The sequence below is a fragment of the Mauremys reevesii genome, unplaced genomic scaffold (genome assembly GCF_016161935.1).
Source record: "Mauremys reevesii isolate NIE-2019 unplaced genomic scaffold, ASM1616193v1 Contig12, whole genome shotgun sequence".
NCBI lineage: Eukaryota > Metazoa > Chordata > Testudines > Geoemydidae > Mauremys > Mauremys reevesii.
This window is the reverse complement of record NW_024100738.1, coordinates 970,048-997,133: the sequence shown is the minus strand read 5'-3', so window position 1 is coordinate 997,133 and position 27,086 is coordinate 970,048. Positions and strand designations below refer to the sequence as shown.

General features: G+C 52.9%; 2 protein-coding genes and 1 long non-coding RNA gene across 3 annotated transcripts in view; 1 reads left to right on the top strand and 2 right to left on the bottom strand.

The window, feature by feature from the left end:
* Positions 1-27,086, bottom strand: part of LOC120392872 (zinc finger protein RFP-like) — a 60,636-nt gene that overhangs the window by 6,492 nt on the left and 27,058 nt on the right. The gene's annotated exons all lie outside the window — the stretch shown is intronic.
* Positions 972-11,391, top strand: LOC120392863. Its single transcript, XR_005591809.1, has 3 exons — positions 972-1,079; positions 8,722-8,727; positions 11,380-11,391. It is a non-coding gene; the product is annotated as an uncharacterized LOC120392863 (long non-coding RNA).
* On the bottom strand, positions 2,092-7,291 carry LOC120392855 (zinc finger protein RFP-like). The gene is made up of 5 exons (XM_039517533.1): positions 6,826-7,291; positions 4,329-4,424; positions 3,514-3,744; positions 2,533-2,692; positions 2,092-2,175 (listed from the first exon to the last, which is right to left on the bottom strand). Exons 1-4 carry the CDS (start codon positions 7,240-7,242, stop codon positions 2,636-2,638), a joined length of 801 nt encoding a protein of 266 aa, XP_039373467.1. The 5' UTR covers positions 7,243-7,291; the 3' UTR covers positions 2,092-2,175; positions 2,533-2,635.

The following is a 27,086-nucleotide window of genomic DNA, read 5'->3' as shown; positions in this document are numbered from 1 at the left end:
TGAAAAGCAGCTGAGGTCGGCTGACTGGGGAGGCAGCCACAGCTGGGGCCACACCCAATTAGGTCACAGCTGGCCCAGATCAAAGGGCTGGGAGCTAGGCAGGCAAGAGTCTCACTGCAGGGCTGCCTGGGAGCGCAGGGTACCTTACACAGAGCAGGGCTGGGGCGGGGCAGGCAGAGCTGGGGACCTCTGGCCTGGCAAGTCCCCAGGCTGAGGCCTTGTTAAGGGCCAGGGATGGTACTAGGGTTAGAAAGGCAGTAGGTCCAACCCCTTTGCTAATGATGAGTGGACATTGCGGACTGCAGGCTGCCCCAGAGAAAGGGGGCTAGATGACTGGCAGTAACCACTGAGGCAAGGTCGGTATAGAGGGTTGGGATTCCCCTGGGAGAGGACACCCAGAGTGTGGGGGTACTGCTGTGGGCAGAACCCCAAGGTAAGGGGCACTGGGGTCCAGGAGGGAAATGGAGGGGCCTGAGTCAGGAGAGACACTGGCCAGCAGTGGGTGCTCTGGAGCGGGAAAGCTAATTCCCTGACTGACCAGCAGGAGGCGCCGCACTGCTGAGTGCTCAACCAGTTACACTTGAAGGTTTAAAATCATGTTTTGAGGACTTCAGTAACTTGGCCAGAGGTTAGGGGTCGATTGCAGGAGTGGGTGGGTGAGATTCTGTGGCCTGCAGTGTGCAGTTGGTCAGACTGGATGATCATGATGGTCCCGTCTGGCCTTAAAGTCTTTGAGTCATTTCTTAATTTAACAGCATCATCTAAGTGTGAACCAATTGATCAGCACCATTCTCTTCTCAGAGGCTCATCCCAATTTCCATTCCTAGATCCCTTCTAGGTACCTTTGAACTTCCCAGAATCTCCATTAGCACAATCGTTTTCTGGGGAAACTACTGACTCGCTCTTCCTGTTCAGGAGAAATCTCCTCTGGCTGCTGGAACTTCCCTTCTCACACCTGGAGGAAACAATTTCACGTGATTATATTTTACTGTGTGACTCATTATAAGTTCTGGCTAGTGAGTCGCTGCTCTAATGGGCCTGGAGTTAGAATTCCTCGACTTCTCCCAGCCTCAGAGCAGGTGCAACATAACTCAGGGCCAAGCAACCTTCCCTTCAAAGGTCATTAATATTCTTCAACTCTGGTCTGGAGAGACCAGCTCTGGGGACAAAAGGGGAATTGAGTCTCCATGGCCAATTCGCTCCTAGGCCTCCACGCTCTGAGGGTCAGGAGGTTCCCAGGTGAAGTGCTGTAGAAATCTGCCTCTAGGAACTAGACTGAGACACCAACTCCCCCTTCCCCAGCTCATTTCTCAGGTCTCCAAACAGCCCTCAGATGGGGAAAGGCTCTTGAAAACTACTGCCCTGGGCTGAATAGTGACCAGGACCCAGCAGTGACAGGCCCATAGTCCATCCCCACAATCCTGAAGCTGCCTGTCCCCCAGGGATGTGACATCTCTACGGAATACTTGAGGTCAGTCCTTGCCACTGACTGGAGAATTACAGAGTCTTCTGTACAAGAGTGAGCACCCCAGGATGAAGTGATCAGAGAGATTTGTATCCAACACGTGATCTCCCCACACATTTTGCTGTAGAGCCCTGGGGAAATGCAGTGCTACCCTCATGATCAAGCTCTTTCCCAGCATTGTGGAGTGTGAGGGAGCCACATACCTGCTCAAGGTGGTTCTGACATCCTAGAGGAAAGAGAGACAAAAGAATTTCAGTCCTCTATGACACATACACAGGGGATCCCAGTGAAGGGGTTTAGGAAGTATGGGGGAAGAGCCCTGCTCTGGTCCCAGGGCCATTGATTCCCTGAGCTAATGGGGCTTTTCCATCTTTCATATCCCTGTGACTCTGCTAAGAATAATACTCACTCAGATGTCAGCAATGCACATGCAGAGTTACACTGAGATCTCCGACTACTGGACTCCAGTGCTTATGATTCAGCAGCCCACTCCTCCCTCTGTGGGGTTCTGGCATGTTTCTAATGATGAGTGCGGGTTTCCAATTGTCCCTGGGGGTGCTCAACCCCATGCCCCACCTCCACTCCAAACCTTTCCCCAGTGCTACACCCCAACCCAACTCTTCCCCCTCCCACTCAACCTCCACCCTGTCTCTTCCTCGTCTCCTCTTGTGAGCTGCCATAAATATAAAGGAAAGAGTAACATAAAATACCTAAAAAAAAACAGGAGTACTTGTGGCACCTTAAAGACTAACAAATTTATTTTAGCATGAGCTTTCGTGAGCTAAAGCTCACTTCTTCAGATGCATAGAATGGAACACACAGACAGGAGATATTTATACATACAGAGAACATGAAAAGGTGGAAGTATGCATACCAACAGGCAGAGTCTAATCAATCTCTGTATGTATAAATATCTCCTGTCTGTGTGTTCCATTCTATGCATCCGAAGAAGTGAGCTTTAGCTCACGAAAGCTCATGCTAAAATAAATTTGTTAGTCTTTAAGGTGCCACAAGTACTCCTGTTTTTTTTGCGGATACAGACTAACACGGCTGCTACTATAAAATACCTACTTGCAGCTGTACTGAATCACTTTAGCTCTAAGGGGTTAAGAAGCTCAGATAACCTGGTTGGCTCCTGACCAGAAGGACCGATAAGGAAAGAAGCTACTTTCAAATCTGGTGGGTTGCGGGAGGTTTTGTTTGGGCTCTGTTTGTTTGTTCCCTCTCCTGATACAGAGATAGACCAAGCAGGGACAACATCTCCTGAAAACCTACCTGAAATGATCCATCTAAGATTACAAAAATTCTAACTAAGGCAAGGAAATGCATTAGGTTATTGTTTTCTTTTAGCTTGTGAATTTTCCCTATGCGAAGAGGTAGTTTTAGTCCTGTTTTTGTAACTGTGAAGCTGAGTCCAGAGGGGAGTCCTCTGTGTTTTAAATCTTTTTATTACCCTGTAAAGTTACCTTCCATCCTGATTTTGCAGGTGTGATTTTTGTACTTTTTTCTTTATAATAAAGTTCTTCTTTAAAGAACCTGATTGATTTTAGTGTCCTAAAGATAAAGGTCTGGTCTGTACTTACATTAAAGGCAATTGGTCGGTATATTATTCTCAAGCCTCTCCAGGAAAGGGGGTGAAGGGGCTTGGGGGGATATTTTGGGGGAATAGGGATTCCAAGTGACCCATCTCTGAATTTTTGTTTAAATCACTTGGTGGTGGCATCAAGGAGAAGGAAAGGAATTTGTGCCTTGGGGAAGTTTTTAACCTAAGCTGATGGAATATAAGATTAGGGGGTCTTTCATGTGGGTCCCCACATCTGTCCCCCAGAGTTCAAAGTGGGGAGGGAATCCTAACCTGAGCACACTCCCTCCCCGCTCCTCCCCCTCCCTCCCAGCATCTCCTGCACACAGTGGATCAGCTGATTGCAGCAGGCAGATGGTGCTGGAAGAAGGGGGAGGAGTTGATCGGCAGGGCTGACGGTGGGGAGCACTGAGGGGGAGAGCTGGCTGTCCTGGAGCACCCACCTATGTTTCTCATTCAGTCTCACCTGTAGGAATTCACTCGCTGGCTTCTGACACTTCCCCTCCAGCTCACTGATCAGCTCACTCAGACGGGAAATCTGCTCGGAGAGTTTACTGACATTTTCATTCTGGATCCTCACAATCTCCTTGTCCAGCTCCTCCAGCTGGGCCAGCAGGAGTCGCTCTTGTTCCTCCAGGAACTGCTGCAATTGCTGAAATTCAGACACAATCTTCTGCCTCTCGGTTTGTGTTTGTTTCTGTATGAAATAGGGCAAGGGTTGGTCAGGGACATGGATGTAGCCCAGGGTCCTTTCATGGAGAGCTGAGTGTGCAGGAGGGTGATTTTCTTTGAAAATCCTAAGATCTCTGACATTTGACTCTACCCTGTGGGTACTAGGCAGGGGATTCTCTCACACCTTCCCCTTTGGCCCCTGTATCTCTGTGAAAGGGATGTTTGTCTGTCAGTCATGGTCAGCATCTTCTGTTATTTATGGTCTGTGGAAATTCAGACCCAGAGCAGCAGGAGGCAGGACTCAGCACTACACTGACTGAGACGTCAGCGGAGTTAAAAGAAACAATTTTTTTAAAAATGCACAAAATGTCTAGACACAGAGGACAAGCACTTCACGGGGACATTTATGTGAATTCAGGCAAGCCACGAGGGCTACTCATCAACTGAAATGAAAGCTTAGGGCTTGTCTATACATGAATCAAACCCAGCAATCCGTGATCATGGAGAAACACACACAAGCCCATGTTCACGTAGACCACACAGGAGTCTGCCTCCAAACAGACCTCCCACTGCCAGTCCCACAGCTGGTTCATAACAACAGGCACCTACCAGATATTCCCGGCAATTCCTCTCTCCAGTTGCTTTCAATCCCAGCAGCTTTTCTCTCTCTTCCCTCAGAGTTTTCAAATGGGCCTGGATTCTTTCCTGAAGAAACAGAAATGATTTGGGAGGTTTTATCTGGATAGTTTAGAGGTGCTTGGAAGGGGTGTTTTTGCACCCAAAACCCAAGATGACTGTGGTTTTAATCACTTTGCGACATCAGGACCACCAAGGTGATGAAACCTCATTAATGGAAACTAGGAGAGTGTCACATTCAGACTCGTTACCAATTCTGGTTCAGTGTTTTTAGTAATTAGCAAGAGATCTCAATTATACCCAAGCTTTACTGGTATTTGTGAACTGATTAATGGTACAGAGCATAACAGGGCACTGGAGTCACATGGGGGTGAATCAATAAACCTGTTTTTTGAAGGTTTAACAAACAAAGTGATACAAATCTCAGAAGCCACCAGGGTTTAAATATGGGCTGGGATTTCAGCCCTGAAGCCCTGGGGCTGCACTGGTTGGGCAGAGCTGGTCTAAGTACCAGGGCAAAACTCGTGAGATGTCGGGAGGCCATTCGTCTGGTTTGAAGCTGCACAGTCGAGTTTTGTGGAGCATTATCCCTGTCCAGCAGGGACTCAGCACTGGACGTGGCTTTGTCTGGTGCAAAAGGGAGAGGAGGAGACTGAGGCTGCAGGAGGACACCCGTGAGGGTGGGGGCAGAGCTGGGGTGGCACCTTCATGCGGAATGATGCAGGCGGGTGGCACGCTGGAAAAAACGGTGGTGGGGTCTACAAAGGGTGACTGATACTGGTGAGGACGGGCCCATGCAGGCAGGTGTGAGGGTGTCCCGTGTTCTGGGGATGCCTCAGTGACCTCCCTAATTAGACATGATGCAGATTTGTATAAAGGACGCGTTGGGGGTTGCCCCAGTGCTGCCCTAACCCCTCTCCATGGCAATGCCCCCTGGGCAGGTACCCCACGGTCCCATTCCCTGGTAAAGATCCCGGAAGCAGTGCATTCTGGGAGATTACAAAAGGCTGCCTGGTGGGACTAACAGAACGGCTCTGGCTGGTCCTTGCCCACGTACACAACAGAGCAGGTCAGACTGGCACCGGTCAGCTCCAGCCTGGGGTTGGTTTTGCTACAACCCAGTGAAATCCCAGCGGTACTTGGCATGGAGCTGAGCTGTCTGGAGCCCTTTTGTGTGCGGACTGAAGGTGCTCGGGGTCCCACACAGCGTTTAGCCCAGTGATCTCCTCTAGTACAGGCCGGCAGCATCTGAGTTTAACCCCTCGTGGAGCAGCACAGGAGTTCAGAATCCCAGTGAGAAACCTCCTCTCCCTGGTGGGCCTGGGTCCTTTATTGAGGCGTCTCTCCCTCCTAACGGAGACACTTCATGACTGGGTGGGGCTGATGCTAAGATGGCAGCATGGCAAAGTGGTTCGGGTCTTGGACTGGGTCTGGGGAGATCTGGGTTCTATACTAAGCTCTGTCACTGACACGCTCGGTGACTATGCGAAACTCACTGCCCCGCTTTGTGCCTCAGTTTCCCTTCCCACCTTTTGTCTAGCTAGACCAGTGGTCACCTACCAATCGATTGTGATCAACTAGTTGATCCTGGAGATTCTCCCAGTCGATCGCAATCTCTGGCAGCTGTGCGGCACTCCCAGAAGGGGCCAGCATGCCCCTGCAGCCTGGGGTGAGGGCAGGGTTCTCTTCACAGGGCTCCTGCCTGCAAGCACCGCCCCCGCAGCTCCTATTGGCCGGAAACGGGGAACTGTGGCCAATGGGAGCTGCGGGAGTGGTTCCTGCAGAGAGGGGCAGCGTGTGCAGCCACATGCTCCCCTCCAGGGGCCACAGGGGCACATTGGCCCCTTCTAGGAGTGGCGCAGGGTCGGGTCAGGCAGGGAGCCTGCGTTAGCCCCGCTGCACTACTGACCGGGAACCACCTGAGGTAAGTCAGTGCTGCCCAGCTGGAGCCAGCTTCCCTCACCCCCTCCTGCCCCCCAACCCTCTAATCCAGCCCTGACCCTCCTCCCAGAGCCAGCACCCTGTGCCCTCACCTGCACCCCAACCCTCTGCCCCAGCCTGGAGCCCCCTCCTGCACCCCAACCGCCTGCCCCAGGCTCAGCCCAGAGCCCCCTCCCAGACTGTAAACCCCTCGGCCCCAGCCCAGAGCCCACACCCCCACCTGAATCCCAACCTCCTGCCACAGACCAGTGAACGTGAGTGAGGGTGGGGGAGAGCAAGCAATGGACGGGGGGGGGGGGATGGAGTGAGCGGTACTTCGGGCGGGGGGTGTAGATCCTGCTTTCAAGATTTGATATTTTGCCTGTTGCCACGCTGCCAGATCATTAATTTCGTTATAGCATCTCCCCACACAATGAAGACTTTACAGAGCTGAATGATGAGTCACACCCGTGACAGGGAACTTTCAGTGAAATTAGCCTGTAATTAAAACCCCAAAGTTAACCAATTAAATTTGACAGCAATTCCCTACCTTGTACTCCTGGGCAGCCTCCTGGATGGGAACCACTGTGTGAGCGCGGTGAGTCCGGGACTCTCTGCAGATCACGCAGATGGGGGTTTGATCCTCTTCACAGAACAGTTTCAGAGCCTCCTGGTGTCTCTCACACACCCTGTCCCCTCCTGCTCCCTTTGCTGCTTGTAAACTCAACCGCTTGACGAGTTCTATGACATTTGCCAGCTGCCTGTTGGGTCTGAGGTTTCTCTGCTGCACAGTTTCTCTGCACTGAGGGCAGGAGGCGGCTGTAGCGGATCCCTCCCAGCACTGGCTGATGCAGGCTCGGCAGAAATTGTGACCACACTCCAGAGTGACAGCTTCTGTGAAATATTCCAGACAGACGGGACATGTCGCTTCCTCCTGGAGTCTTTCCACAGGGTTCTCTGCAGCCATGGCTCCCTCTGGATAGTGGATCAGGGTTAGTTTCAATTTCCTGAATTCACACTCTGCCCCGCCTGCAGCAGCAACGGGGTGTTTCCTTGCCTGAACATGACTCAGGGCTTGGCTACACTTGAAAATTGCAGCGCTGGGATTTACAGCGCTGGTCGTGCAGCCGTGTAGGGCCAGCGCTGGTGTGTGGCCACACTGACAACTACCAGCGCTGCAGTGTGGCCACACTTGCAGCATTTGCAGCGCTGTATTGAGAGGTGCATTGTGGGCAGCTATCCCACAGAGCACCTCGTCCCATTTTGGCGCTGTGGGTTGTGGGAAGGGGACGGAAGGGTGCGGGTCATTCCGCTTCCTGTCCCAATGGCCCGTGGTGCATCGCTTCACATCCCAGCATTCACAGTTTTTCCGGCCACGTTTGGCGCCATTGTGAGTCTCTTTCTGCTTTTTACTCTCTGTCTGTGAATCGCGATTTCTGTGGGAAATGGAGCCCAAGCTGCTGAGGACTGTGCTGATGAGTGTCGCCAGCACAACACGTTTGGCAGTTGAGCTATTCCTTCAGCTCCAAAGTGACGGTGAGGAGTCCGACGATGATATCGATATCGAGTCGCCTGCCGCGTGTGACACTACAGTGCTTGTGGCATGCACGGAAATGCTCAGCACCGTTGAACGCAGCTTTTGGGCTCGGGAAACAAGCACTGAGTGGTGGGATCACATCGTCGTGGAAGTCTGGAATGACGAGCAGTGGCTGCAGAACTTTCGTATGAGAAAAGCCACTTTCATGGGACTGTGTGCTGAGCTCGCCCCCACCCTGCAGCACAAGGACACGAGATTGAGAGCTGCCCTGACGGTGGAAAAGCGGGTGGCTATTGCTATCTGGAAGCTGGCAACTCCAGACAGCTACCGGTTGGTCGGGAACCAGTTTGGAGTGGGAAAGTCGACCGTTGGAATCGTGTTGATGCAAGTTTGCAGGGCAATTAATCGCATCCTGTTAAGAAGGACCGTGACTCTGGGGAACATGCAGGACATTGTGGATGGCTTTGCACAAATGGGTTTCCCTAACTGTGGAGGAGCGATAGATGGGACGCATATTCCTATTCTGGCACCCCCCCACCTAGCATCAGAGTACATTAATCGCAAGGGGTATTTCTCTATGGTTCTCCAGGCACTTGTGGATCACCGTGGGCGTTTCATTGACATTTACACAGGCTGGCCTTGAAAGGTGCATGATGCACGCATCTTTCGGAACAGTGGCCTGTTCAGGAAGATGCAGGCAGGGACTTATTTGCCAGACAGGATGATCACAGTAGGGGACGTCAAAATGCCCATTGTGATCCTTGGAGACCCCACTTACCCGTTACTGCCTTGGCTCATGAAACCGTATACAGGGAAGCTTGACAGGAGCAAGGACCGGTTCAACTACAGGCTGAGCCGGTGCCGAATGACTGTGGAGTGTGCTTTTGGGCGTTTAAAAGCCTGCTGGAGGTTCCTGTATGGGAAGCTAGACTTGGGGGAAAGCAGCATCCCCGCGGTTATATCCGCATGCTGTACCCTCCATAATATTTGTGAAGGGAAGGGTGAAACATTCAGTCAGGCATGGACCACTGAGGTTCAAGTCCTGGAGGCTGAATATGCACAGCCAGAGAGCAGGGCTAATAGAGAGGCCCAGCACAGGGCTACAAGGATTAGGGATGCCTTGAGGGAAGAATTTGAGGCTGAAAGCCAACAGTAATGTTTGGTGCCTTGCATGGGAGTGAAGTGCAGTGTTTACACTGTTAGGATTCTGTTATCCCTAACATGATTTGCAGTGACTGTTTCTTTACTGGAATAAGGTATATTTCACTATAATAAAGACTGTTTTCAAAGCCAAGATTTATTTTATTGAAAAGAAAAAAACTTCATTGACAGACACACAACATTTCAGGAACCTAAAAGGTCAGGGGGGTGGGTTGGTGAACTGTACAGTCACAGGTTTGCATATGTCCTGTCTGCAGTGCTGTGGAATGGCTGCTGCACTTCAGGGTGCATAAACTGCATGGGGATGGGGGTTGAGTGCAGAGGGTTAGGGTCATAGTTCTCAGGGCTGGTTGGTGAACGTACAGGTGTTGGAGGCAGCTGGTGGTGGTAAGAACCTGGATGCTGGGGAAGGGAGGTTTGAGCTGACATTGGGGCACAAGGGGAAAAGCTTTGGGACGGGGGGGCGGGGGAGTAGCACGGTAGTGCTCTGCTTGCATGGCTACGAGTGACTCGATAGAGTCCGCTTGGCGCGACAGGATGCTTAGCAGCTGCTCTGTGCTTTTCCTCCTGTCCACTGCGTTTCTCTGGCGGATCCTGCTTTCCCTCTGGCGAATCCTGCTTTCCCTTTCTCTCCACTCCTGCAGCTGTTTACTCTCTCGAGCAGAGTGATCAATAACTGTTTTCAGCATGTCTTCCTTGGTTTTTCGCGGCTTTTTCCTCAGATTCTGTAGTCTCTGTGCTGTGGGAGATCTGGGCAGTCCAGCAGTCAAGGTCACTTCTTGAAGGCAAAAATGGCAACATTTAACAGGGTAGCATTGTTCATTATCTCATCCAAACAGTAATTCCCACACACTGAAGGAGATTTCAGTGTTCACTTTAGCATTCTTTCCCCATACCAAATAAAACCACACATAACAAAACAGGAGCCACGAAACGGTGAGTAAGGGGTACTGAGATTGCTTCAGGGCTGCGCAGGGGTTTCTGTGCGTTGGGGACAGCAAACAGCTACAGGGGGGATCTGCACTAAACACTCTCCCAACATTTTCCACAGGAGTTACTCCTGGAAGATATCTCCCTCCTGCGGGTCACCAGGGAAGAGCGGGAAGGTCTTCTACAGCAATGCGGATTCCGCCCTGGCCCCTATGCAGCTTGCCTGTGTGCAGCAATGGTCCCCCCACCCCTCGCGGCACAGTGGCGCGGACGCGTTAGCCTGACTGGGACAAGGACCACAGTGGCTCTCCCTATAAACCTGCGCAGGCACATTGCCCACGCTCTGGCTGAAACTTTTGAGGAGATTACTGCAGCCGATTACCACGACGTGATAGACCACATCAATGGGCTATTCCACATCTAGGCATGCATGCATGCAGCCCTAACCCCCCCTCTTCTCCCGAAACATTTCCACCCTGAAAATAAAAGCCGCTTACTGGTAACCCGCTCCTCTGCTTGTCCTTCAGCAAGTGCTGGCTGCTGCGATTGGCTACCTTCCTCCTGGCTTGAGAAGAGCTCCTGGCTGCATGCCTCCTGGGACTCTGGGGTGTCTTCCCCCATCCCAGTAGCTTCACTCGCGGTTTCCTCCACCCCCCCTCCTCCTCCTCCTCCTGCTGCTCATGTCTCCCACCCTGCTCAGAAGTGTCCATCGTGGTCCTCGGATTGGCAGTGGGGTCACCCCCAAGTATCACATCCATCTCCCTGTAAAAACGGCAGGTCGGGGGGGCAGCGCCAGAGCGGCGGTTTCCCTCGCGGGCTTTGTAATAGGCACTCCGCAGCTCCTTTACTTTAACCCTGCATTGCAGTGCGTCCTGCTCATGGCCCCTATCCAGCATGGCTCTTGATAGCTGGGCAAAGGTATCATAATTCCTACGGCTGGAGCGCAGCTGGGACTGCACAGCTTCCTCCCCCCAAACACTAATGAGGTCCAGCAACTTGCCATTGCTCCATGCTGGGGCTCGTTTGCCGCGTGGAGGCATGGTCACCTGGAAAGATTCACTGATTGCACTCCACACCTGGCTGCAGCAAACAGGAAGGGGATTTTTTAAATTCCCAGGGCATTTAAAGGGTGGGTCACCTGAGGGGCCAGAGCAGTAGAGTACAAACTGATGAGCAGAGTGGCTGAACAGGAATTCTGGGACATCTCCTAATACCCTGGAGGCCAATAACAGCGCTGGTGTGTGTCCACACTTGACGAGCAGCGCTGGATCACCAGCGCTGTACTCGCTACACCCCAACCAGACCAGGTGTTCAGCCAGCGCTGCAGCCAGGGAGTTGCAGCGCTGGATGTGCCTTGCAGGTGTGGACAGTTACTAATTGCAGTGCTGGAAAGCCTCCACCAGCGCTGCAACTTTCAAGTGTAGCCAAGCCCTGAGTTCCTTGACGTTTATGTGAAGGGTCAGGTCCTGCAGAGAGCACAGGCCTTGGGTCTGAAAATTCCCCTCATGGGCCCCCCAGCCCAGGTCTGATGCATCGGACACCAGCTCCAACAATGGGGCCCTGTCCCAGAACAGGGCCCTTTGGAGCATGTTGCTTGGGGCGTACCACCACCGCAGGGTGGTGAGCACTGAGTTTGGCACGGTGAGGACCTAGTCCTCCTGCGGGATGGAGGGGGGCAAGGTCACAATCAGGTCGTCCGGACGGGGCGAGGAAGCCGGTGCGGTGCTTTGGGTGTTGGCTGGCACTGGAGGATCCACCACCTGGTTGGACTCTGGCACGGTACTGAGGACACGGGTCCCACCGATTCCTTTCCTGGTGGTGTAGTGGAGGCCGACAGGGCTTCTGATGCCTTGGCCACCGAGCGAGCCCACATTTGGGGGCTGCACCGGAGGCCATGGTGACCACTGGTACCACTGGGCTGGCAATGATGCTCAGTGCCATCACACTTGCTGCAGCACCGGCGGATCTGGCTGTTCGAGTTGGCTAGCCTGGCCTGTAGATGAACAGCCGTGAGCAGAGGCTGGGCTGGCATATAACTCGCTGCTGTTTCTGGACTGGGAGTAGAGGTGGCGTCAGGATCTGCGTTGGCCACAGGACCACGATCTCGATGCGGAGGAACGGCACCAACGGTAATAGCTGCTCCGTGATCGACGGGCGGACCTACGACAGCGGGACGCCGGCGATCGACACCCAGGGCTACGATGCCTTGGCAGAGACTTGGAGCAGGAGTCCGAGTGGGAACGGCATCTACGATCGTGCTGCGACCAACTGCAGTACCTCCTTCGAGATGAGGACCGCTGGCGACCTCTGCCACAGTCTCGTCGATATTTGCTCTGCGAAGAGGAGCGCTGCCAGGAGTCTGGCCGGCGTTGAGAGTGATCGACAATGGACTGGGCCCTGAACGGTCGCTGGGCAGTGAGTGGTGTCGGGAAAGTTCCTGAGACTGAGACCAGTACCGGGCCGGCAGCAACTGCGGTGATCCCAGCGGTGGCTTGCCTCTGGAGCATGGGGAAGCTCCCCTTCTACCACGCCAGCCAGGCACCAATTCAGGCAGGGCCAGCTCTAGGCACCAGCCCTCCAAGCATGTGCTTGGGGCGGCACTTTCTAAGGGGTGGCAAAATCCACCCCCCCTCCCTTTTTTTTTGTTTTTTTTGCTTGGAGTGACAAAAAGCCACTCGCCCTGTCAGCGCACGAGCTGGGATCCGTGCCCCCTGCCCAGCCTGGTGGCGCCCTGCACAGCCCACTCGGGCAGGGAAACGCCGCGCTGCCCTGGGGAGACTCAGAGCGGCAGCAGCAGCAGGACCCCTCCCCACTCCCTGCTTCCCAGGTCCCGCTTCCCTCCCTCCTCGGCTCCTCACACACTCTGGGAGCCCCTCTCGCGCAGCTGCAGCCCGGGCTCGGCTCCCCCCATCCCCGGCTCCTCACATGCTCCGGGAGCCCCTCTTGCCACCGCCACAGCCCAGGCCCTGGAGCGAAGCAGGGTCCCCTGGAGCCGAGCCCCGGCTGCGGGGGCGAGAGGGGCTCCTGGAGTGTGTGAGGAGCTGGTGAGGGAGGGAAGCGGGGTCCCCTGGAGCCGAGCCCCAGCTGCGGGGGCGAGAGGGGATCCTGGAGTGTGTGAAGAGGTGAGTGGCCGGTAGGGCTCATCGGTGCTGAGCAGGCAGCCCTGCAGCTGGAGATCCTCGCCTTCCCGCCCGCCGGGGTTGGGCCAGGGCACCGTGAGGCTGAAGAGCAGCAGGTCCGGGGGGCTCTCCAGGTCCTCGGCCGCCAGCATGTCGGGAGTGAGGGCGGTGAGCACGAACTGATCCACCTCAGCCACCAGCAGCACCGCGAAGCCCAGGGAGGGGGCCGTGTTCTCCGCGCCGCCCCGCACCGCCACCTGGAAGTACTCCCACTATGCACTGCCCAGCAGCTCCCCCCGCATGGGAACGGAGTCGCGGCTGGGCCAGAGCTCAGCTGCCGTGTGCTGGTAGCAGATCCCACGTTTGGGGGTGGGGAGCCTAATGCTGGAGTGGCTGGGGTGTGGGTGAGGGGGGGAGAGAGCGCCCAGTGCTGGGGTGGGGGTGGGGGGGCCTTGGGCTGGGGTGTGGGGCAGCCAAAATTTTTTTTGCTTGGGGCGGCAAAAAACCTAGAGCCTGCCCTGAATCCAGGGATTGCAGGGGCTGCTCCCCGCACACGGGTACTGCTAGGGGAAAAACTTCCGGCACTGGTGCACGTGGCGAGCACGCACACCTATTGTGGAATAGACATGAGCAATCACTCGAAGAAGAACTCACCCTGTCTGTGTGCTCCTAGGGGTTCTCCAATTTGTGTCTCCAATGCAGACAGCAGAGTGTCTGGTGGGGGAAAGGAGAAAAGCGACGAGATTTCAGGCTTTCATATTTGTAACAGCGTCCCCACTCTGAACACACAGAACTGTGTTTTCATCATGACAGAACAGACTGAGAGGCCCAGAGACACACTCAGGCATTTAATATAAACTAACTGAAACCTTCTAGTTCCTCTCTTATTCAGGCATTTCCCAGCAATAGAACCAACATCCTTGCAGCCTCACAACCATCCCAGGACCCACAATCTGTCAGTGAGATTTATTTTTCCCCTCATCATCCCCTCCCACCCCTGAGACTCCAGTTGGTTTGTCTCATTCACTCACTGCCTTTTGTCGTACCCTAGACCCAGATCATACAAAGACTTTATCATAAAAGTAACTTTACCCCCTTTGGTCCCTTTGGCCAGGGGTCGGCAGCATCATATTGTACGACAGACACTTGACAAAATTACCAAACCTAGGGTTTGGCTACACTTGCAGCTGTACAGCGCTGGGAGTTACAGCTGTCTTCATACAGCTGTGGAGGGAAAGCGCTGCAGTGTGGCCACACTGACAGCTACCAGCACGGCAGTGTGGCCACATTTGCTGCATTTGCAGCGGTGTTGGGAGTGGTGCATTATGGGCAGCTATCCCAGCGTTCAAGTGGCTGCAACGTGCTTTTCAAAAGAGGGGGGTGGGGTGGAGTGTGACAGGGAGCGTGGGGGAGACAGAGAGAGTGGATGTTTGGAGCTGACACTGTGTCAGCTCCCTGCCTTGCAAATTCTGACCCCTTCCCCCAACCCTCTCTCATTCACTAAATGCAAATAGCCTCTTTGGTTTTTTCCTCACAGACCAGATAAGCAGCCTCCCCGAAACGGACCCCCCCCGTGCCGCAATGCTTCACTTCTCAAGCTCCTTCCCTCCTCCCTCTTCGAGCAAACACTAGCTGTGGGCTTTCCAAAGGGAGCTCCCTGCCTCTGCTCGAGCAAACAGTAGCTGTGTTTGTTTTTTAGATAAGCAGCTCCGGGAGCCCCAGGTCACAACAAAACAAACAGAGGCATCACAACAAAACAAAGAGAGTTTTCTTTACTTAAAAGCATTATGGGAAGGTTCTGGAGGTCAGTTACAGCGTAGTAAGATTAATCACTGTTTACACTGGCACCCCAGCGCTGCAGCACCAGCGCTGTTCTCTTTATTCCTCTCGTCGAGGTGGAGTACAACCAGCGCTGTAGCCAGGGAGACGCAGCGCTGTATGTGCCTTGGCAGTGTGGATGGGGAGTAACTTAAAGCGCTGTAAAGCCACCACCGATGCTGCAACTCTCAAGTGTAGCCAAGCTGCTACTGATGGACATTGGCGGGGTGTTATGTCGTTCAGTCATCGTTCAACCCGTAAATTAACACACAATTTTCCACGCTGAAAAAACCATAACCTGGCTAGGTAGTTAATAAATAATAAACTATAACAATAATAATAAATTCAAGTCACTTTAGTGTTTTTGAATGTACCTCACTGCCACAGTCAATATTTTGTTTGTAGGATTGGGGCACTGAAATAAATATTTATCCTAAAACCATATTTCAGTGCATTCTTGTCACTACTTTCTTGTTTAAATAATTTGTTTTATGGGAGGAGGAGGAGGAGGGTGTGTGTGTGTGAGTGTTTCCCATCTCTACACCGCTTACCCCGTGTCTCTCCCCTGTCTGTGTCCCTTACATGGGAGATCCCCCATCATGTCACAGGATGTGGGAAGCAGAGGAGGGGGGGTCTCTCAGGGGAGCAGGGTTTCCCACCCCCTCACTGTGACCAGGGCACCCCCCCCCAGGCAGGGGTTATCCCAGGGTGGGTGGGAACCTCCTCTGCCTCCTGACAAGGACAATCTCTGCTGGGGGCAGGGGTCTGTTTTGAGCAGGGGTGGAACAAATTCTTGTGTGGGGGTGTGTGTGTGTGAGACGAAGTGGGACTGTTCTTAATGTTTTCTCTGAATACTGTGTTGGTGCTTCAGTGTCCCTTATGCAGTTCTTAAGTATCTAGGTGGTGGAATAAGGGTGTGTGATTGCTGCAGAGCAAAGGGCCAGTGCACATAAATGCCTGACACTGTCTCCTAGCAACTGATGGCCTGGGCCCCTTCTCTGCAAGGGTGCCAACTGAAGGTGTTGGAGACAAAGAGGTCAGGTGGCCTCCTGGCCCGGGAAAGGAACTGAGCAGAGAGGAGGGGATGGACGGGGTTTGGGAGTCTGGAGCTGGCTGGGGACGAGGAGTGAAGTGCAGACGTGGGTGTCTGGCTCACTGCCCCCCAGAACGGACCCGGACGAGGGGTCCCGTTCGCTGTACCTACAAGCTCTGTGTTAGACCGTGTTCCTGTCATCTAATAAACCTCTGTTTTACTGGCTGGCTGTAGTCACGTCTGACTGTGAAGTGGGGGTCCAGGACACGGTGGCTTCCCCAGGACCCCGCTGGGTGGGCTCTGTGGGAAGCACACGGAGGGGCAGAGGATGCTGAATGCTCCAAGGAGAGACCCAGGAGGTGAAGCTGTGTGAGCTTCTTGCCCTGAAGACAGTCTGCTCCGAGGGAGAGGAGGCTCCCCAAAGTCCTGACTGGCTTTGTGGGGAGCAGTTCTGGAGCATCGCACGGGGACTCCGTGACAGGGGGGCTCACCTCCGGTAGCTCCCCAAAGTGGCTTCCCTTTGTCTCTCATCCCTGCTGCTGCTGCGGAGCTAGGCTGAGGGGCAGGGGCGGCTCTAGCAATTTCGCCACCCCAAGCATGGTGGCACGCTGCGGGGGGCGCTCTGGCGGTCGCCGGTCCCGCGGCTCCGGTGTACTTCCTGCAGACGTGCCTGCGGGAGGTCCACCAGAACCGTCTGCCGCCCTCCCGGCGACCGGCGGAGCGCCCCCCACGGCATGCCGCCCCAAGCATGCGCTTGGCATGCTGGGGCCTGGAGCCGGCCCTGCTGAGGGGTCTGTGCAGCTGGGGGAGGGGTAGCACTGAGGGGCTGGAGCTAGGCTGAGGGGAGCTGTGCAGTGGGGGGGCGACACTGAAGGGCTGGAGCTGGGCTGAGGGGAGCTGTGCAGTGGGGGGTGGCACTGAAGGGCTGGAGCTAGGCTGAGGGGAGGCAGCACTGAAGGACTGGAGCTAAGCTGAGGGGGGCTGTGCAGTGGGGGGCGGCACTGAAGGGCTGGAGCTAGGCTGAGGGGGGCTGTGCATCCAGCCACAGAGAAGTCCAATACCCCCTTGTGTGGAGACAAGGGTCAAAGTGACGTGGGCACAATCAGTGGTAATAAACCACAAGAGAGAAGAGAACAAGAACATGAAAATAGCTTGAAGAAAAAAGGCCTGCCAATGAAATGTTCATGCATGTGCAGTGTATGACCTATATAAGGTACTTCATATTCATATCACTCAAAGGTGATTGGACAAGAACTAATAAATATGCAATTTGGATGTGTATAATATGTCAGACATTGTAAGGGGTAATCAGAGCTTCATAAGAAAAATCCCCCATGACCCGCCTATGCCCCGGGAGAAGGGAACTGGCCAGCACTTCTTTCTATATGCGATGGCTAGTAGCAAATATCCCAATGGCTAGTGATGGGGCACTAGATGGGGAGGGCTCTGAGTTAGAGAAAATTCTTTCCCAGGTGTCTGGCTGTTGGGTCTTGCTGAAATGCTCAATGTCCAACTGACCACCATATTTGGGATAGGGAAGGAATTTTCCACCAAGTCAAATTGCCAGAGACCCTGGTTTTATTTTGTTTTTTTTTTGTACAGATGCTATACTAGAATAAATGGTGGAGTCTCTGTAACTTGAAGTCTTTAAATCAGTATTTGAGGACTTCAGTAATTCAGCTAGAGTTTATGGGTAAATTGCAGGAGTCGGTGAGGCGGTTCTGTGGCCTGCAATGTGCAGGAGGTCAGAGCAGATGGATCTGCTTAAGTTTATCTGAGAGATTTGTTCTGACCTTAAAGTCTGTGAGTCATTTCTTACTTTATAATTGTAATTGAAAGGTATGTCTGTGGTGCAAACAAAGGTTTGAATGAATCAACCTGAATGTATTGGACCAAGTGTCTGGCCTTCTCACCTAACATTAAATAGAAGCATCATCTAAGTGTGAACCAATTGACCAGCACCATTTTCTTCCCATAGTCTCAGAGGTACATCCCAATTTGCATTCCTAGATCCATTTTAGGTATCTTTGCATTTCCTCAGAGTCGCCAATAGCACAATAGTTTTCTGGGAGAAATCGCTGACTCGTTCTTTCAGTTCAGGAGAAATCTCCTCTGGCTGCTGGAACTTCCTCTTCTCACACCTAGAGAGAAACAATTTCACGTGATTATATTTCATTGTGTGATTCATTATAAGTTCTGGCTAGTGAGTCCCTGCTCTAATATGCCTGGAGTCAGAATTCCTCGACTTTTCCCAGCCTCAAAGTAGGTGCAACACAGCCCCTGGCCGTACAACCTTCCCTTCAAAGGGCTCATTAATATTCTTCAGCTCTGGGGACAAAAGGGGAATTGAATCTCCATGGCCAATTTACTCCTTGGCCTCCATGCTCTGAGGGACAGGAAATTCCTACGTGAAGTGCTGTAGAAATCTTTCCACTAGGAACTAGACTGAGATGCCAATTCCCCCCCTCCCCACCTCATTCCACACAGGTCTCCTACCAAGCCTCAGGCTGGAAAAGACTCTTGACCGCTGCTGCCTGGGCTGAATAGTGACCAGTGCCTCAGCAGTGAGAGGCCCATAATCCATCCTCACAATCCTGAGGCAGCCAGTCCCCTATGGACGTGACATCTCTTGGAAATACTTGAGGTTAGTCCTTCCCACTGAATGGAGAATTCCAGGGTGAGAACCTCAGGATTACGTTTATCTGAGAGATTTGTATCCAAAACGTGACCTTCCCCACACATGTTGTTGTGGAGATGCAGTGCTAACATCATGCCCATGCTCTTTCCCAGCATTGCCAAGTATGTGTGGGAGGGAGAGAGAGCCACGTACCTACTCAAGGTGCTTTTGACATCCTAGAGGAGAGAGAGAGGAGAGAGATTAAAAAAAATCTCAGTACCACCTGAAACACATTTGGGATTTCAGGAACAGGATTTTGCAAATCCAGGGAAAATCAGCCCTGCCCTGGCCCCAGGGCCATGGTTTCACTGAGTTAATGGGGCTTTTCCATCTCTAATATCAATGTGTCTGTGAGTCTGCAAAGAACAATTGTCATTCACATGTCAGCAATGCACACATTGAGTTACACTGAGATCTCTGACTGCTGGACTCCTGTGCCCGTGGTTCAGGAGCTGTCCTGTCCCTGTGTTGGGATTTGGGATGTTTCTAGCTCAGTCTCACCTGCAGGAATTCACTTGATGGCTTCTCACACTTCCCCTCCAGCTCACTGATCAGCTCACTGAGATGGGACATCTCCTCAGGCCTGGTCTACACTAGGACTTTAATTCGAATTTATCAGCGTTAATTCGAACTAACCGCTCAACCGTCCACACCAGGAAGCCATTTAATTCGAACTAGAGGGCTCTTTAGTTCGAATTTGGTACTCCACCCGGCAGGTGGAGTAACGCTAAGTCGCACTTGCTAGCTCGAATTGGGCTTGGTGTGGATGCTAATCGAACTTAGCAGCTCGGGAGCTATCCCACAGTGCACCACTCTGTTGACGCTCTGGACAGCAGTCGAGCTTGGATTCTCTGGCCAGCCACACAGGAAATGACCGCGAAAATTTGAATTCATTTTCCTGTCTGGGCGGTTTGAATCTGACGTTCTGGTTGCACATCGGGGCGAGCTCCGCAGCACCTGCAACGATGCAGAGCTCTCCAGCAGAGGAGTCTGGGCAATCCCAGAATAGAAAGAGGTCCCCAGCATGGGTGACCGGGAAGTCCAGGATCTGATCGCTGTGTGGGGCGAGAGTCTGTGCTCTCGGGCTGCGCTCCAACAAGCGGAACGAAGACCTTCGAGAAGGTCTCTAAAGCCATGAAAGACAAAGGATACAGCCGGGATGCGATGCAGTGCCGTGAAAGTGAAGGACCTAAGACAAGGGTATCAAAAGTCAGAGCGGCAAGCGGACGCTCAGGCCCAGCCCCAGACATGCCGCTTCTACGAGGCACTGCATGCCATTCTAGGTGGGTCTGCCACCAGTGCCCCACCAGTGACGGTGGACTCCGAGGACGGAATAGTGTGCGGGACAGTTCCCCTCCTGTTCGCGATGGGAAGATGAGGAAGGGTCTTTTGAGGACGGCGCAGGCGACATCGAACCCACTCCCGCTTTCCCTGACAGCCAGGATCTCTTCATCACCCTCACAGAGATCCCCTACCAACCGTCCGCCCGTTAACCGGACTCAGAATCAGGGAAGGATCAGGCGGTAAGTGCTACAAACAGGGAAACATTTATTTTTAAGAATCAGGGATATATATAAAAAATAGAAATACTATATAAAAAATTTTAAATATGAAACTATACAAACAGCAGGTCTACACAGATAGGAATGGAGCAATAGTCCTCTGGGGACAGTTCAAAAAAGCTCTCAGAGAGCAGCTGGAAAAGCCTCAGCAAGAGGTTTCTTGGGAGAGGTGCTTTATTGGGTGCTCCGTTGAAGCACACTCTTCCGCGCCAGGCCATCCTCAGGTACAGGGGGACCATCGCCTCTGAGCATGGCAGCGTATGGTCCTGGTCTGTGCAGGGCTTCTGTTAGCATCCGCTCTCTCTGTGCGCCTGACACGCCTCAGGGTGATGTCGTTGTGGAAGTGCTGCATCTAATTAGTGGAATTAGTGTACTGTTACTATTGTGCATGGTAGACTTTTACTTTGCATAAGAATGACCCTCGCTTAACAGAGTTTTACTTTGCATAAGAATGACCCTCGCTTAACAGCCACGTGTTGCAGGCCACAGAGGAAAAGCATACAGGGGTCTTTCCCGTTCACTGGCGGGAGGTGCCGCATAACGCTCATCTTTTCTGCTTTGCACATTGCCTCCAGCAGGAGAGCACAGCTAAGCACTAACTGATAAGCACTCTGTACTGTAAGGCTTACCAGGACTTTGTGCAAGAGGATGCAGCTGTCTCTCCTCGCATGCGCTATCCAGTACAATCGTGCCGCCAATGAGGCGTATTCGAAATCTCGGACTAGTTCGAGATCTCCTGAGACAGTTCCCTGTTTGGTCTTCTTAACTGAAACTGACTAGACTGTGTTTACTGTTGGCAAACATGTATTTGTTCAAGGAAATCACCTACTTTTTCGCATCACACAGCTTGGCTCCTTCCCGGACTGCCCGCCATCCCCCTCGCAGAGGCTGGCTCAGATTAGACGCCGAAAGAAAAAGACAAGGGACGACATGTTCCAGGAACTGATGGCCAGCTCCAGAGCGGAGGCGGCAGAGCAGAGACAGTCGAGGGAGAGCCTGTGTCAGCAGCATCGCACACATGGAGCGGGAGGATAGGTGGCGGCAGGAAGACCAGCAGGCGACTCAAACGCTGCTTGGTCTAATGAGGGAGCAAACGGACACGCTCCGGCGCCTTGTAGATGTTCTGCAAGACCGCAGTCAGGAGGAGAGAGCCCCCCTGCAGTGCATCTGCAACCGCCCTCCAACGCCAAGAAGTCCTGTCCCCCCCTCACCCAAAGTGACAAGACGGAGGCGGTAGGGGCCGTGAGAACTGTCCCTGCACCGCAGCACACCGATAATGTTCGAGACAACTGTCGGCTGTAACTTTGTACAAGCTCTTTCCTTAAAGCATCAACCAGTCCCAACTCCAAGTTCAAACCCCCCACTGTGTACTACATTATTAAAAGCGGTTTTGTGTTACTGACTGTTTCCGTCACGTTTCTGGTGTCAGAAGACTTTCTGTTGTTCTGTAGGGGGGGGGGTTGTAATTTCACTGCATAGCCCACAGTGCCATGCTACAGACTTGGCTGCAGGGTCAACTGCAGGGCACACACAGACTGCAGTCACTAGGCACCAGGGACAGTCTGTGTGGTGTATGCTGCCCCTGGTCTTTCCTTGATGTGTATGCTTGTGCAGGGTCCTGGTGCCTGACATCCCAGAATGTAAAGGCAGGCTTCCCTTCACATGCACTTGGACCGTAGTCACGATCCTCCCCGGTGCCCTGAGCCCCAAAAAGAGACCTCATCCAGGGCAGATACTCACCCTTCCCCCACACCCCTCACCCCTTCCAACGCCCAAACCCACAGCCGTCATGTTAACCCCTATCCAAAGACGGCACCCCTCGCCCCTTCCTGCAAACCCACCCATCAGTGCACACCTTAACCAGCACAGAATGCTTCCATGTTTCAACGAAGAAAGAGAAATGCAAAGTCAACGAAAGATTTATTATTAATTACTAAAACATGTCCTTAGTTTTAAAACGTCCTTGAGTGGGGAAACTTGGTTTATGATCAGGCTCTCTTAAAATCAAGTGGACAGTCACAGGTTACCCTGCTCTGCGAGGAAACTCGCTTTCAAAGCCTCCTGATGCATATCGCTTCCCGCTGGGATATTCTCTCAGCACGGGTGTCTGGCTGATCGTAAACAGCAGCCAGGCGATTTGCCTCAACCTCCCAAGCGGCCAAAAGGTCTCGCCCTTGCTCTCACAGAGATTGTGGAGCACACAGCAAGCAGCAATAACTACGGGGATATTCTTTCGCTGATGTCCGAGCGAGTCAGTAAGGTCCGCCATCTCCCCTTGAGACGTCCGAAGCACACTCCACCACCATTCTGCACTTGCTCAGCCGGTAGTTGAAGAGTTCCTTTTCACTGTCCAGGCGCCTGTATAGGGCTTCATGAGCCAGGGCATTAGCGGGTAGGCCGGGTCCCCGAGGATCACTGTAGGCATCTGCACATCCCCAACCGTTATTTTGTAGTCCGGGAAGAAAGTGCCTGCCTGGAGGCGTCTAAACAGACCAGAGTTCCTGAACACACGCGCGTCATGAACCTTGCCCGCCCACCCGACGTTGATGTTGGTAAAACGTCCCCTATGGTCCACCACAGCTTGCAGCACCATTGAAAAGTAGCCCTTTCGGTTAATGTACTCGCTGGCCTGGTGGGCTGGTGCCAGGATAGGGATGTGAGTCCCATCTATAGCCCCACCGCAGTTTGGGAATCCCATCGCGGCGAAGCCATCTATGATGACCTGGACATTTCCGAGAGTCACTACCTTTGAGAGCAGTTGCTCAACAATTGCGTGGGCTACTTGAATCACAGCAATCCCCACGGTAGATTTGCCCACGCCAAAGTGGTTCGCTACTGACCGGTAGCTGTCTGGCGTGGCAAGTTTCCAGAGGGCTATGGCCACTCGCTTCTGCACACTCAGGGCTGCTCGCATCCTTGTGTCCTGGCGCTTCAGGGCAGGGGACAGCAAGTCACACAGTTCAAGGAAAGTGCCCTTACGCATCCTGAAGTTTCGCAGCCACTCTGTGTCATCCCAGACCTGCAGCACTATGCGGTTCCACCAGTCTGTGCTTGTTTCCCGGGCCCAGAATCGCCGTTCCACACCATGAACTTGACCCATTGCCACCATGATCTCCACTGCCCGGCGTACCCTGCTTTCTGAGAGGTCTGCGCCACTCTCCTCACCGTGCTGCTGGAGCCTCCTCGCCCGGTTTCTCAGCATCTGACTGTGGAAGAGGTGGACGATAACGTGCGAGGAGTTGACAACGGCCATAAGTGCAGCGATGATCGCAGCGGGCTCCATGCTCGCAGTGCTGTGGCGTCCGCGCTGTAACCGACCAGACCAGGGCGCGAACAGATTTCCGCCGGCGCTTTCAAGGAAGACAGGGAGGCGGGATTGGCGGTTCAATGGCGACACATTTTCCCCCAGCATGCATTGGAAATCCCTAATTCCAATGGGCAGCGGGGAGTGCGGGAACTGTGGGATAGCTTCCCACAGTGCACCGCTTCCAAAGTCGAAGCTGGCCCCGTGAATGTGGACTCAGAAGTTCGAATTTGTGTATTTAGTATGGATACACAAATTCGACTTATTAAGGTCGAATCCATAAATTCGACTTAAGTAGATTCGAAATAGTCCTGTAGTGTAGACAAGCCCTCAGAGAGTTTGGTGATATTTTCATTCTGTATCTTCACAATCTCCTTGTCCAGCTTCTCCAGCTGGGCCAGCAGGAGTCGCTCTTGCTCCTCCAGGAACTGCTGGAGTTCCTGAAATTCAGACACAATCTTTTGCCTCTCAGTTTCTGTCTGTTTCTATAAGAAATAAGGAAAGGGCTGGTCAGGAACATGGACGGAGCTTGATGACCTTCCACATAGTCTTACAAGAGAGAGTTTCTTTACAGTCTCTAACACATCTGTGTAGAGACCAGGACATGAGCCGTCAGGCCTAGTGCTCAGAGCTGCAGCTGGAAATCGGGAACTGCAGCCAAAATCAGAGCTGGAGTCAAAGTCAGGATCTCCGCGAGGGTTGGGGCTACAGTCGAGCTCAGGAGTCATGCCAACGGCTGAGTCAGAATCAGTGTCTGGAGTCACACCAGGGATCGGGACTGGAGTTGGAGTCAGGCAGCCACACGAAGGGTTAAGCTGGAGTCAGATAACAGTACTGCAGGTCAAACCTGAGTCAGGGACAATGCCAGGGCCAAGCCAGAGTCAGGGTCCAGTCCAGCAGCAGATGGGAAGTTCACGCAGTTGTTTGGACAACTTCATGTGACTCTTGCCGGCGTAATTCATACATCCGAACGTCTGCTCCAATCGGGAGCTTCATAGGCAGATCCTCTGGTGGAGCCAGAGTTCCACTAGCCCCTCCCCTGCTGGCTCTGGAGAGCGGCTGGGTTGTAATGACAGTCTCTGTGGACTGAGGTTCAAAACCCACCATTCTTCACATCCTGACACTTGACTATACACTGTGATCACAAGGGAGAGGATTTTCTTACAGCTTCCCATTGGGCCCCCATCTCTCTGAAAGGGCCGTCTCCATGGCTACGGGGGTATAGTCAGTGCAGTTTGGGAGACATGTTGTGAAAGCCACAAGGGGTCGTAATTAACTCATTAATTAAAATTCATCTTAGATCCTGCAGAAGATGCTGTTGTCCTTCTCCAGGGAAAGAACAGTTGTGATATGCACACCTGTGTGTACACACACACACACACACACAATATCCCATGATCATGGAGAAACACACACAAGGCCACAGAGAAATCTACCAATAAATATCCCTCTCACTTCCATGTCCCAGCAGGCGAAGAACAACAGGCACCTACCAGATACTCCTGGCTTCTCTTCTCTCCAGTCACTTTAAATCCCAGCAGCTTTTCTCTCTCTTCCCTGAGTCTTCAAATGGGCTTGTATTTTTTCCTGACAAACAGAAATGATTTGGTGGGTTTATTTTGAGGATTGTAGGGGGGTAGATGAGGTGTTTTCCACCCAAAGTTCAAGATAACAGTCAGTCATCCTAGATAGACTAGGTGGGTAAGGCAATATCTTCTGCTGGGCCAGCTCCTATTGGTAAGAGAGTTACAGACAACTCATCTCTGGGGAACATACTCTTTCCCAGGTCTGAAGAAGAGCTCTGTGTAAGTTTGAAAGCTTGTCATTCACCCACAGAAGTTGGCCATGAGCAGATATTACTTCACCTACCTTGTCTCTCTAATATCCCGGGACCAGCGCAGTTACAATACTGTGTACAACAGTGGGTCTTTCTAGAGGTAGGACATCAGAGACACCAAGGAAATGAAACCTTATTTATGGAAATTGGGTGGGTTTTGTATTCAGATTGTTTGAAGTTATTACGTCCACTCTCTCCATTGAGTCGAACCAGTGGAAAACTGGTGTCCCATGGCAGTGAATCTATAAAGATGTTTTTGAGAAGATTTAATGAACAGTGATACCAACCCCATAAGCCACCGGGGGCAGCCATACAGGCCGGGATGCTCACGGGAGTCCAACCCCATTGACTTTCAGCCCCCTGGGGATTGGACTGGCTGGAGTAGGGCAAACCCCATTAGGTGTGTTGGTTTGTGTTAGGAACAGCTGGGGTTTCCCCTAGTGCTGTCCTAGCCCCTTTCCGTGGCAATGGCCTCTGGGTAGCTACCCCAGCGTCCCCAGCAAAGGCTCCGGAAGCAGTGGATTCTGGGAGATTTGAAAAGGCTGCCTGGTGGGACTAATGGAACCACCTTGGCTCTTCCTTGCCCACGAACACACGAGAACAGGTCAGACTGGCACAGGTCCGCACTGCCCAGGGGTTAGTTTTGCTGAAGATAAGTCGAATCCCAGTGGTACTTGGCATGGACCTGCGCTGTCTGGAGCCCTTGTGGGTGTGGACTCAAGGTGCTCGGGGTCCCACACAGTGTTTAGCCCAGTGATCTCCTCTAGTGCAGGCCGGCAGCATCTGCGTTTAACCCCTCATGGAGCAGCACAGGAGTTCACAATCCCAGTGGGAAACCTCATCTCCCTGCTGGGCCTAGGGCCTGTATCAAGGAGTCTTTTCCTCCTACTGTCTGCACTTCATCACTGCTCAGTGCTGCTGAAAGGGTCAGAGTAGCTAGTGGTTAGGGCATTGAACTGGGCCTTGGAAAACCAGGTTTTTATATTCAGCTCTGCCAGGATCTGCTGAGTCACCTTGGACAAGTGACTTCCCCTTACCGTGCCTCAGTTTCCCCTCCCACCCTTTGTCTGTCTTGTCCAGTTGGACTGTAAATGGCTCAGGGCAGGGATTGGCCATCACTGGGTTTTGTGCAAGACCTACTACAATCGAGGTCAGAGCTTATCTGGGGTCTGTAGGAGATGCAAATAACAATAAACACTGTGATACAACCAGTAATACCAGCCACAGCTTGTAACGCCCCCTATCAGCTTTCATGCAATGAAGGCTACACACAGCTGAATGACGCAGTTACAACATTAACCTATAATTAACATCCAAAGTTATTACCCATTAGACTGGACAGCAACTCTGTACCTTGTACTCCTGGGCAGCTTCCTGTATGGGAACCACCATGTGAGTGCGGTGAGCTCGGGATCTGCTGCACACCACACAGATGGGGGTTTGATCCTCTTCACAGAACAGTTTCAGAGCCTCCTGGTGTTCCACACACACCCTGTCCCCTCCTGCTCCCTTTGCTGCCTGTAAACTCAGTCGCTTGGCAATTTCTAGGACATTTTCCAGCTGCCAGTTGGGCCTGAGGTTTCTCTTTTGCACAGTTTCTCTGCACTGAGGGCAGGAGGCAGCTGTGTCAGATCCCTCCCAGCACTGGCTGATGCAGGCTCGGCAGAGATTGTGCCCACACTCCAGAGTGACAGGTTCTGTGAAATACTCCAGACAGACGGGACATGTCGCTTCCTCCTGGAGACTTTCCACAGGGTTCTCTGCAGCCATGGCTCCCTCTGGGCAGTGGATCAGGGTTAGTTTCAATTTCCTGAATTCACACCATGCCACGCC

Bases quoted from the DNA above. Each gene is read 5' to 3' on its own strand.
- LOC120392855 (XM_039517533.1), bottom strand. From the start codon at position 7,242: ATGGCTGCAGAGAACCCTGTGGAAAGACTCCAGGAGGAAGCGACATGT. The intron at 4,425-6,825 runs GTAGGGAATTGC...CTGTTTCTTCAG, and splicing joins AGGCTGCCCAGGAGTACAAG to GAAAGAATCCAGGCCCATTT. The intron at 2,693-3,513 runs GTGAGACTGAAT...TCTCTGTATCAG, and splicing joins CAGCGAGTGAATTCCTACAG to GAGAGGGAACAAACAAACAG.